General features: G+C 43.7%; 1 protein-coding gene across 2 annotated transcripts in view; it reads left to right on the forward strand.

Annotated features, from left to right (window-relative positions):
- LOC137882183 (mucin-3A-like) overlaps nt 1–5,400 on the forward strand; it is a 14,710-nt gene extending 9,310 nt beyond the window's left edge. For both annotated transcript variants that reach the window (XM_068724340.1, XM_068724341.1), the window contains exons 9-15: nt 1,299–1,336; nt 1,480–1,509; nt 1,603–1,769; nt 2,822–3,342; nt 3,500–3,599; nt 4,675–5,005; nt 5,133–5,400. In XM_068724340.1, the coding sequence (XP_068580441.1) occupies nt 1,299–1,336; nt 1,480–1,509; nt 1,603–1,769; nt 2,822–3,342; nt 3,500–3,599; nt 4,675–5,005; nt 5,133–5,215 (1,270 nt within the window). In that variant the 3' untranslated portion in view covers nt 5,216–5,400. The remainder of the gene's footprint in view (nt 1–1,298; nt 1,337–1,479; nt 1,510–1,602; nt 1,770–2,821; nt 3,343–3,499; nt 3,600–4,674; nt 5,006–5,132) is intronic.
- The last annotated feature ends 6,951 nt before the right edge of the window (nt 5,401–12,351 follow it).

Genomic DNA, 12,351 nt, shown 5'->3' on the forward strand with positions numbered 1-12,351 from the left:
TTTTTAAATAGCCTATAGAATACACATATTTCCCTTTATTTGTAATACATTATAATTAGTGCTGGGCAACGATTAAAGTTTTTAATCGCGATTAATCACATGATTTTCTGCGATGAATCGCATTGTTATGCGCAAAGTTCAATAATGAATTCAAAAGTAGTGAATTGCGCAATTTTATTTTAAAAGTACTGCTATATGAACAAAAGTGCAATAACATTTGGTTTGCAAAACACTTTAAACAAATCAGGTTCTTTTTAACAGCAGTATTCTCTTTACACAGTAGCAGTTATATTTCTTCACTATCTGTGCTCAGTCTGCTGACTTTATTTGAAACGTTGCACAGCAGTGGAACGTTTCACACTGCATCAACGTACTCTGCCGAAGCCTCCCTCCACCGTTTGTTTGGCTGATTTAATTGTCGGCGTTAATTAATTAATGCGTTAACGCGATAATAACGCGTTAAGTTGCCCAGCACTAATTATAATATATACTATAATGTAATTAGTACCAGTATTTTAGTACTGTTACGTGTACACCGAAAACAAGATAAACCGAGACCAAGTCATGACCAAGACCCGAGTGTATCCAGACCAAGACCAGACCAGGACTTTGAGGAGTTGAGACCGAGTCAAGGCCAAGATCAGACCTGTGCGAGTCCCACTGCATGACACACCTACGATAAAATGTGGAACATGCAAACCAACTGAGTCACTCCTCAAACTGATCTGAAAGATCCACATTCCCATAAAACCTTTATTTACCTCTTTTATTGTGTATTTACTGTATACATGCGTATGTTTAAGTGTGCCATGAGAAAGAAAGGCTTTGCAGAGGTGAATTTTATGTGTGGAAATGTCCCTTTGTTTAGAATTTGAAAAACAAGCTAAAACCATATTTCACTGAGATTGTCTCGCGTTTCCACAGAAACAAACTAAAGCCATCAGAATATATTTGAAATCGGCCAAAAAGAAATGCTTTAAAAAAAAAATACTCAAATATATCCAGGTATACCAAAAGGCTGTAATTCGTTACAGTCAACTAGTTACTTACACAAATGTGCATAAAGTACACATAAAAAATGTGTGACTATGAGTTAAAACACAAACCATATAACTGCAACCTTTGTTCCACACGTCACCCGCTCATTGTCCCACGTCTCCTGACTGTATTCATATTGTGTCAATTATCCAAAGCCTGTAACTACAGCGTAAATACTTTACAGTTCCCGCTGACACTGCCAGTCAAAAGTCCATATTTAGCACATGACCGCGTCTGATTTGCACTTCTTGTCTTTCCAGTTTGCAGTCAGAGCCTCGATGCGTGTGGCTGTACCAAAGTAAGACCTTCAGCCTCTTAGAAACATCATGGGAATGCCAGTTATGCTTCACTGTTGCTCACAATGAACCGCGCATAACCTCAGAAAATACTGACGGTTAACTTGTAGACCATTAAAATATGCCTTTTCTTCATCTTTTTCAGGGACGTTGAGCACGCTGCCTGATGGAACAGGTTGAGAGAATATTGTTGTGTTCAAGTGTTTCAGCGTGTGATTACATTTTTGAGTGACTCAATGACTAAGACTTTGCTGCCGTCGACCTGCAGTGCTGACGTGTGAGAAGACGGAGATGACTCTGGTGCTGCCTGTCGCCTCCCTGATTGACATCAACCTGGACGAGCTGCAGCTCAACAGCCCCGCCTGTCCCGTCACCCACAACAGCACACACCTGACCGCAACTGTCTCCTTGACTGGCTGCGGCACCAAGGCTGTGGTAACATGCTCCACCTTGCTCTTGTCTTTCTTTCGTTTTCTTTTTTAAAAAAAAAAAAGGTTTTAACAAGGAGATGTCTAGTTTTGGTGGTGTTCACATTGCACATGAGTCGCAGCTCTTTTTGGCGCTGAGGGCCGATGTATAAAACAGAGTAACCAGATGAAGGTTTGAACAGTTTGATTTAAAATTGTAAGATTTAACAATTTCTAGAGGCGGTGCATCAACTTATCAATTAACCTGCAGAATATGTTCTCAACTATTTGATTCAAAGACTAATTGTTCTCTAACATCTCTAACCAGATGTGGATGTAAACGCACTCACATTAAAACTCAGAGCAGAGGTACAACATCGACGTGCTGTTGCTGTTTGCTTGTTTCCCTGCTGGTGTGTGTGTGTGTGTGTGTGTGTGTGTGTGTGTGTGTGTGTGTGTGTGTGTGTGTTATTGTTACATTTGTATTGGATATAAATGTTGTATATTCCTGCAAAACCCAAAATAAGAACAATTTAAAACTCTACATCTAAATCTACATGCACCGAAAATAATTGTTGCATTCACCTGTTTATATACGATAAAATATAACCATAAAAAAGACAAAAGGTAAAAAAAAAAAAAAAAAGATGTACTTCTAAATAACTGGCTATCCCAAAATGTAAATTATTGGACTTGAATAAAATTAGTTTCATGCTGTGTAGTTTATACCTTCCTTTTCTCCATCCATCTGTGACTAACAAAGGGATCGCAGCAGTACTTTGAGAGTAATTTAACACGCCCTGATAATCTGAAAAGTCCTAAAGTCTTTGCTTAGCTCAAGTGGTTTAACTTCAGCTTGTACTGGTGTATTCCGGGACAGTTGTTGGGTTTGGTCACAGGTGCAAGAGAGCACGCTTCTGACCACACCCGACGTGAAAAACGTCTTTTGACACTTTCAAAACCAGAAAGCGCAATAAAACACTGGTGTTAAATTACTCGTGATATTCAAAAAATACCTTGCATTGACCTTTTATTCAGCTGAATGTTAACTCTGATTAAACTCTTCTTCACCCCCTCCAGCACTCTGGTTCAGAGCTGGTTTACACCAACACCTTGAAAAGTGTGCGTCCCTACACTATGGTCAGCCGCAAGCCCATCCTCGTCCTCCCTCTGGCCTGCCGAATCCCTGGAGTCCACGCCAAGGGGCCGCACTACAAGATAGGCATACCCACAGAGAAAGAGACCTTCGGTGAGGTCAGAATTTGGTTAGAAGTTCACCTGCCAGGAGAGGGGCCCCTGAAAGAATTCACACGCATCCCCAAGTTTCAGTCCCTCCGGATGCCGCAGGGGCGAGTGCGTCGAGAAGCAGAATCGCCATCAGAGAGCAACAGCACCTCCACCAGCTCCCCTTATAACAGCACCGCTAGTGGCAGCACCTCCACCTCCACTGATGACAGCGGGGCCGTCGGGTCCAGGCTCACCAAGCTGGACCTCCACGTGATGTCCAACTGCAGCATCGATCGAGCCAAGATGATCGTGAGCAATTGCATCGAGTCTGAGACGGAGGACTTTGCAGTGTCCTACCCCATTCTGGAGCAAGGGTCAGTGACGATCGAACTTGTTCACTGTAATAGCTTGAGCTTACCAATTTGGGGAGGACGGATACTGTATGAAATACAATCCTCTGAAAGAAACATTGGCTCTGTTTTGCAGAAGCTTATATAAATTCCAATGCTTCTCTCACCCTTTTTCTTCCAGGTGTGCGTCTTCCGAAACCACATTAGAGGTTGTCACAACACAAACCAATTCCAAGGTTTACCGCCTTGATTTGAGCGCCGTGCAGACCAATGGATCGACGGTCTGTACTCTCATGCAACACACTCATACAAAAAAAAAAAAATCAAACAAAATGTATGTCATGTACTGCCCTTTTATACAGACTTTGTGGGAACTGGTTCTGTTTGAATCTTTGCGTAGGGCACTCAATGCCTGTGATTACACTGTTTGGTCCACCTCTTCCGGCCGGACTGAGATATCTTAACAGCTATTGGCTGCATTGTCAGGAAATAGAGATGTTTATGCTTCCTGAGAATCAATCTTACTGACTTTTGAGCCCGGCTTTTCCTCTCGCTCCACCATGAGATTGACATTTGTGGTTTCGAGTGAAACGTCTCAACGACTATTGGGTTTACCTTCAAATTTGGTATAAACATTCATCTCTCCAACACGGTGAATTGTAATAACTTCGGAGATCCCTTAACTGCTGTATTATGTAATTGAATGAATAAAACCTGCAATTGGCTAGATCCCAGTCTAGACACCAATGGGCTGTAAGGCATCATAAAACAAGCTTCATTCAAACTTCAAAAACAAGCGGCGATGTACCCAAGCAATCTGATCGAAGTCGTTCCATAAGACATTTCATACAATCTTACAAAAAAAATTAAATGAAACTCACCAAGCTGTCTGTCCGCGTAGCAGCGGCTGAGTGATGGCGAGGTATTCAGGTATTCAGCTTTAGCTGTTAGCCGTTAGCTGTTAGCCAAACACACCGCAAACTGTTTCCCCCTGACTTTGAGCGCAGCGTAGCGGATGGGGGTCGGAGATGAACTCGGGGGCCGGTTATGAGTAGTGAGTGTGGAGTCAGCAGGCATAAAACAGGCAATGATTTATGAGTAAGTGTGAGCATACAGCCATAACTGGCCACCCAAAATATAACGCCGTTTGCTGCAGCAGAATGCGAGATTACCCGTGGACAGACACAGAGGTGCACACTCCCTCATGTCTTAACTTACACTTCTTCCATTATCGAAAATGTTTTGTTACAGTATTCTGTCAACCAATGATGTCTCATAGATAGTTGAAGTCATGCTATGTTTGTGAGCCGCCTCACCACACAACTAACCGGTATCTGTTTATTTTGTGTTTTGCAGATGTATGTCCGGTGCACAGTCAATCTTTGCATCGCCACCATACCATCTCAGACGTGCCCTAGTCTGTGCACCCCTTCCTTTGAATCCAGATCATTGGTTAACAGTTTGTTTACCGGCTCCTACACCATTAGCTCAGGACCCGTTAGCCTCGTGGTCACCACTCCTGCACCGACCACGCCGGCCATCGTCACCACTCTTATGACCACTAATGCACCGACTACTGCTGCACCGACTACTGCTGCACCGACTACTGCACCGACTACTGCTGCACCGACTACTGCTGCCGTTACTACTACCGTACCGATCGCCTATGACCCCGTCATGGGACAAGGTAAGAAGTTATCTTCTAAACAAGCTATTTTTTTTCTTCAGAATTTAAGTATTGATTCAAGTTAAATCATCCTGTTTCAATGTCTAAATGTACACGGAAACACTGATTGTAAATGCGTCTCTTGCAGCTCCAGAACGGGCCTCCTCCATGGCAGCGGGAGTGATTTTAACCACTATCGGTGTGTTTCTTCAAAACATCCTCCTTTACTGAGCATGCTGCTGGGTGATGATCTGTGTATGTTAAGTTTTTCCAGAGACATAAATAAAGCACACGACAGTACTGTCAAAAAAAACTCCCCAAAAAAAATCATAAATTAATTGCTGCACTGTTCACATTTACGGCTGAGCCAAATGGCCAGAATCCTAATAATTTCGTATCTCAATAACGGCATGAATCCTGATAATGCATGTTTTCTAGTAATTTAATAAATAGTATATGTGAAATAACACCATGGTACAACCTAGTTTTGTTTACTCCTCTGTGAATTAAATACTTAAGTATGTTGTCATTAAATGAAGAACTTAAGTGCAAAAGTGAAATTATAGAGGAAAACACTATATATATATATATATATATATATATATATATATATATATATATATATATATATATATATATATATATATATATATATATATTTTTTTTTTTTTTTTTTTTTTTTTTTTTTTTTTTTTTTTCCAGCAATACACTGACTATGTTTACATGTGTGCACACAAAAACAGAGTAACCAGATGAAGGTTTGAACAGTTTGATTTAACTACACTGGAGTATTTGCATAAACAGAATTCTTCTGAGAAATTGCGAGTTAATGAGATATTCATCACTAAATCTCAATAAATGATTTCACCGAGATATGAATCCATTGAAAGCCGATAAATGATCATATTGACTTATCGCCCAGCCCTACTCGCATTGAATGATCTGGATTATTGTATCTCATCTCACCAGTAGTGGTAGGATGCTTAAAGATGCGACAGACAAGGTAGTCACATATTTAAGTCCTGGAGGTCCCGATGTGTCTCCAGGACTTCAATGTGTCGACCTGGAGGTCCCGATGGTCTCCAGGTCTTCAATGTGTCGACCTGGAGGTCCCGATGTGTCTCCAGGTCTTCAATGTGTCGACCTGGAGGTCCCGATGGTCTTCAGGACTTTGATGTGTCGACCTGGAGGTCCCGATGGTCTCCAGGTCTTCAATGTGTCGACCTGGAGGTCCCGATGTGTCTCCAGGTCTTCGATGTGTCGACCTGGAGGTCCCGATGGTCTCCAGGACTTCGATGTGTCGACCTGGAGGTCCCGATGGTCTCCAGGACTTTGATGTGTCGACCTGGAGGTCCCGATGGTCTCCAGGTCTTCGATGTGTCGACCTGGAGGTCCCGATGTGTCTCCAGGTCTTCAATGTGTCGACCTGGAGGTCCCGATGGTCTCCAGGACTTAGATGTGTCGACCTGGAGGTCCCGATGGTCTCCAGGTCTTCGATGTGTCGACCTGGAGGTCCCGATGTGTCTCCAGGTCTTCAATGTGTCGACCTGGAGGTCCCGATGGTCTCCAGGACTTCGATGTGTCGACCTGGAGGTCCCGATGGCCTCCAGGACTTAAATATGTTACTACCTTGTCTGTCACATCCTTTAGCATCCTACCACTACTGGTGAGATGAGATGCAATAATAAGCTGACCTTGTAATTGCAAAATCATTGGTTCGAGTATGTAAACTTTGTTTTATGTCGTTCTTCTCTTTCCCATCACTTCCTGTCTGCTGTCTACTGTTTTAAGAAAATAAATGTAAACATATCTTAATAAGAGCACGAGACTTAGTTAAAATGCCCTATTTTGTGTCCTTTCTATCTAGATGCTGGATGTATTAGAGTTCATTGCACATGCAGTATTTTGTTCTGCATATATTATTAGTATTTGCATAAACAGAATTCTTCTGAGAAATTGCGAGTTAATGAGATATTCATCACTAAATCTCAATAAATGATTTCACCGAGATATGAATCCATTGAAAGCCGATAAATGATCATATTGACTTATCGCCCAGCCCTACTCGCATTGAATGATCTGGATTATTGTATCTCATCTCACCAGTAGTGGTAGGATGCTTAAAGATGCGACAGACAAGGTAGTCACACATTTAAGTCCTGGAGGTCCCGATGTGTCTCCAGGACTTCAATGTGTCGACCTGGAGGTCCCGATGGTCTCCAGGTCTTCAATGTGTCGACCTGGAGGTCCCGATGTGTCTCCAGGTCTTCAATATGTCGACCTGGAGGTCCCGATGGTCTTCAGGACTTTGATGTGTCGACCTGGAGGTCCCGATGGTCTCCAGGTCTTCAATGTGTCGACCTGGAGGTCCCGATGTGTCTCCAGGTCTTCGATGTGTCGACCTGGAGGTCCCGATGGTCTCCAGGACTTCGATGTGTCGACCTGGAGGTCCCGATGGTCTCCAGGACTTTGATGTGTCGACCTGGAGGTCCCGATGGTCTCCAGGTCTTCGATGTGTCGACCTGGAGGTCCCGATGTGTCTCCAGGTCTTCAATGTGTCGACCTGGAGGTCCCGATGGTCTCCAGGACTTAGATGTGTCGACCTGGAGGTCCCGATGGTCTCCAGGTCTTCGATGTGTCGACCTGGAGGTCCCGATGTGTCTCCAGGTCTTCAATGTGTCGACCTGGAGGTCCCGATGGTCTCCAGGACTTCGATGTGTCGACCTGGAGGTCCCGATGGCCTCCAGGACTTAAATATGTTACTACCTTGTCTGTCACATCCTTTAGCATCCTACCACTACTGGTGAGATGAGATGCAATAATAAGCTGACCTTGTAATTGCAAAATCATTGGTTCGAGTATGTAAACTTTGTTTTATGTCGTTCTTCTCTTTCCCATCACTTCCTGTCTGCTGTCTACTGTTTTAAGAAAATAAATGTAAACATATCTTAATAAGAGCACGAGACTTAGTTAAAATGCCCTATTTTGTGTCCTTTCTATCTAGATGCTGGATGTATTAGAGTTCATTGCACATGCAGTATTTTGTTCTGCATATATTATTAGTATTTGCATAAACAGAATTCTTCTGAGAAATTGCGAGTTAATGAGATATTCATCACTAAATCTCAATAAATGATTTCACCGAGATATGAATCCATTGAAAGCCGATAAATGATCATATTGACTTATCGCCCAGCCCTACTCGCATTGAATGATCTGGATTATTGTATCTCATCTCACCAGTAGTGGTAGGATGCTTAAAGATGCGACAGACAAGGTAGTCACACATTTAAGTCCTGGAGGTCCCGATGTGTCTCCAGGACTTCAATGTGTCGACCTGGAGGTCCCGATGGTCTCCAGGTCTTCAATGTGTCGACCTGGAGGTCCCGATGTGTCTCCAGGTCTTCAATGTGTCGACCTGGAGGTCCCGATGGTCTTCAGGACTTTGATGTGTCGACCTGGAGGTCCCGATGGTCTCCAGGTCTTCGATGTGTCGACCTGGAGGTCCCGATGTGTCTCCAGGTCTTCGATGTGTCGACCTGGAGGTCCCGATGGTCTCCAGGACTTCGATGTGTCGACCTGGAGGTCCCGATGGTCTCCAGGACTTCGATGTGTCGACCTGGAGGTCCCGATGGTCTCCAGGTCTTCGATGTGTCGACCTGGAGGTCCCGATGTGTCTCCAGGTCTTCAATGTGTCGACCTGGAGGTCCCGATGGTCTCCAGGACTTAGATGTGTCGACCTGGAGGTCCCGATGGTCTCCAGGTCTTCGATGTGTCGACCTGGAGGTCCCGATGTGTCTCCAGGTCTTCAATGTGTCGACCTGGAGGTCCCGATGGTCTCCAGGACTTCGATGTGTCGACCTGGAGGTCCCGATGGCCTCCAGGACTTAAATATGTTACTACCTTGTCTGTCACATCCTTTAGCATCCTACCACTACTGGTGAGATGAGATGCAATAATAAGCTGACCTTGTAATTGCAAAATCATTGGTTCGAGTATGTAAACTTTGTTTTATGTCGTTCTTCTCTTTCCCATCACTTCCTGTCTGCAGTCTACTGTTTTAAGAAAATAAATGTAAACATATCTTAATAAGAGCACGAGACTTAGTTAAAATGCCCTATTTTGTGTCCTTTCTATCTAGATGCTGGATGTATTAGAGTTCATTGCACATGCAGTATTTTGTTCTGCATATATTATTAGTATTTGCATAAACAGAATTCTTCTGAGAAATTGCGAGTTAATGAGATATTCATCACTAAATCTCAATAAATGATTTCACCGAGATATGAATCCATTGAAAGCCGATAAATGATCATATTGACTTATCGCCCAGCCCTACTCGCATTGAATGATCTGGATTATTGTATCTCATCTCACCAGTAGTGGTAGGATGCTTAAAGATGCGACAGACAAGGTAGTCACACATTTAAGTCCTGGAGGTCCCGATGTGTCTCCAGGACTTCAATGTGTCGACCTGGAGGTCCCGATGTGTCTCCAGGTCTTCAATGTGTCGACCTGGAGGTCCCGATGGTCTCCAGGACTTAGATGTGTCGACCTGGAGGTCCCGATGGTCTCCAGGACTTAGATGTGTCGACCTGGAGGTCCCGATGGTCTCCAGGACTTAGATGTGTCGACCTGGAGGTCCCGATGGTCTCCAGGTCTTCGATGTGTCGACCTGGAGGTCCCGATGTGTCTCCAGGTCTTCAATGTGTCGACCTGGAGGTCCCGATGGTCTCCAGGACTTCGATGTGTCGACCTGGAGGTCCCGATGGCCTCCAGGACTTAAATATGTTACTACCTTGTCTGTCACATCCTTTAGCATCCTACCACTACTGGTGAGATGAGATGCAATAATAAGCTGACCTTGTAATTGCAAAATCATTGGTTCGAGTATGTAAACTTTGTTTTATGTCGTTCTTCTCTTTCCCATCACTTCCTGTCTGCAGTCTACTGTTTTAAGAAAATAAATGTAAACATATCTTAATAAGAGCACGAGACTTAGTTAAAATGCCCTATTTTGTGTCCTTTCTATCTAGATGCTGGATGTATTAGAGTTCATTGCACATGCAGTATTTTGTTCTGCATATATTATTAAAAAACAGCTGACCAGACTATGTATTGTTGGATGTTACAAGCTTTTGAGCATAACAAATACACCGCTTTCCTGCTGCTAGCAGTTTTTTTCAAAATGTTTATTTATTACAAGCATTGTGGATAAAATGTAGGTGTATTTGAAAAAACATTTTAGATTATTCAAATATTCAATCAGACACTTTAAACACTCTAAACCTAAGATCCAATTTGTGCATTTTGTCTCAGACCTACAAACCCTGTATGAGACGGTAACATAGTGCCGGTGGTTGTGTGACGTGCATCCCTCTTCACATTAAATGTAAAAGTCTATTTTTCTATAATAAAATGTTAATGTGACATATATATATATTAAACACTTGCAAACGTTTATGTTTTGTTGATTTGTTCGGTTACAAAGCTTTCAAGATTTTAAGAAATGTTGTAACACAAAGAAGGAGCTGGTTAGAACAAAGCAAAAATAAATGTGGTGTTAATAAGCCTCTTTTTATACATCATAATACATTATAAATATTCTTGATTTATTTAGTCAGTGACATCATGGCGTAACAATAATGCTACAAGTACTAATAATTATAATGTTAATTTTAGAGCACTTTTCAAAAACCAAAGTTACAAAAAGCTTCACATAAGTAATACAAGCAACAATATTAAAAGGCATATTGAACAACTTACAGACAATAATAAAATCAACCATGTAAATAAAAGTCAACCACAGTCCATCAAAATAAAACTGTTTATTATGTTGAGATGAATGTATAAATTAAAACTTTGACATTTGTTCCGGTAGTTTGACTTCTAACGTCTGAATTGTGTACGTCGCCCTTTACAGACAAAATATCAATAGAAGGAAAGTTGAAATACTGTTTTGCTTATAATTTTGCTGAAAGCTCAGAAAAGCGAATAAGGAAGTAGTTAAATGTATTACACACAATGCTAGTTGCTATTTAGCAAATAAATTATTTAAGTTGGTAAACTGCATTGGCAGAGCTGCATGTAGAGACGGAATAGTATACGGAAGCAGCTTTATGCAATTCAGAGAAAGGTTCCTGCTGCATGACTGCAAAGTGAGATGAGGCACCATCAACTGCTAAAAAAGTAAAAGTGAAGCGAGTCTATTAATGGTCTTGAACGTGCTGTCTTTAACCAACTGTCTTCCTATCTCCACCAAAACAGCCTTTTGGACCCCCACCAGTCCGGGTTCAAAGTGGGTCACTCGACAGAGATGGCCCTCCTTGCAGTGACAGAGTCGCTTCACGCCGCGAGAGCTAACTCTCTCTCCTCTGTCCTGATTCTCCTGGACTTGTCTGCGGCGTTTGACACTGTGAACCATCAAATCCTCCTCTCATCCCTCGAGGGGATGGGCGTCTCAGGCTCTGCACTCTCCCTGTTTGCATCCTACCTGACGGGTCGATCCTACCAGGTGACCTGGAGGGGGGCCGTGTCGGAACCACGCATGCTGACTACGGGGGTTCCGCAAGGGTCAGTCCTGGGCGCAAGGGTCAGTCCCCCTTCTCTTCTCGCTCTACACAACATCTCTGGGTTCTGTTATTCGCTCGCATGACTTCTCCTACCATTGTTATGCCGATGACACCCAGCTGGTCTTGTCATTTCCCCCCGGTGACACCCAAGTGGAGACGCGCATCGCTGCGTGTTTGGCTGACATCTCGAAGTGGATGACGACACACCACCTCAAGCTCAACCTGGACAAAACTGAGCTACTGTTCATCCCGGGGAAGGGTTGCCCGCACCGGGACCTGTCCATCACCATTGATGATACCGTGGTGACGCCAACTCGGACTGCGAGGAACCTGGGTGTGACCCTGGATGACCAACTGTCATTCTCGGCAAACATTTCATCCGTTACACGCTCCTGCAGATTCCTGCTCTACAACATCAGGAGGATTCGTCCCTTCCTGACTGACGAGACGGCGCAGGTGCTCATCCAGGCTCTCATCATCTCCCGCCTGGACTACTGCAACTCTCTACTCGCCGGAGCCCCGGCGTCGGCCATCAGACCTCTGGAGCTTTGTCCAGAAAGCCGTGGCTCGCCTGGTGTTCAATCGCCCCAAGTTCTCCCACACAACTTCCTTTCTCCGTTCTCTACACTGGCTCCCTGTAAGAGCTCATCCAGTTTAAGACTCTGGTGCTAGCCTACAGGGCAGTGAAAGGAACAGCTCCTTCCTATCTCCAGGCCACGGTCAAGCCCTACACCCCCGCCCGACCACTTCGCTCTGCTGCCTCGGGGCGATTGGTTGCCCCGTCGCTCAGAGGTC

The sequence above is a fragment of the Cebidichthys violaceus genome, unplaced genomic scaffold (assembly GCF_023349555.1).
Source record: "Cebidichthys violaceus isolate CVI_PGR_0920_01 unplaced genomic scaffold, fCebVio1.0.p SCAF_30, whole genome shotgun sequence".
Lineage (NCBI taxonomy): Eukaryota > Metazoa > Chordata > Actinopteri > Perciformes > Stichaeidae > Cebidichthys > Cebidichthys violaceus.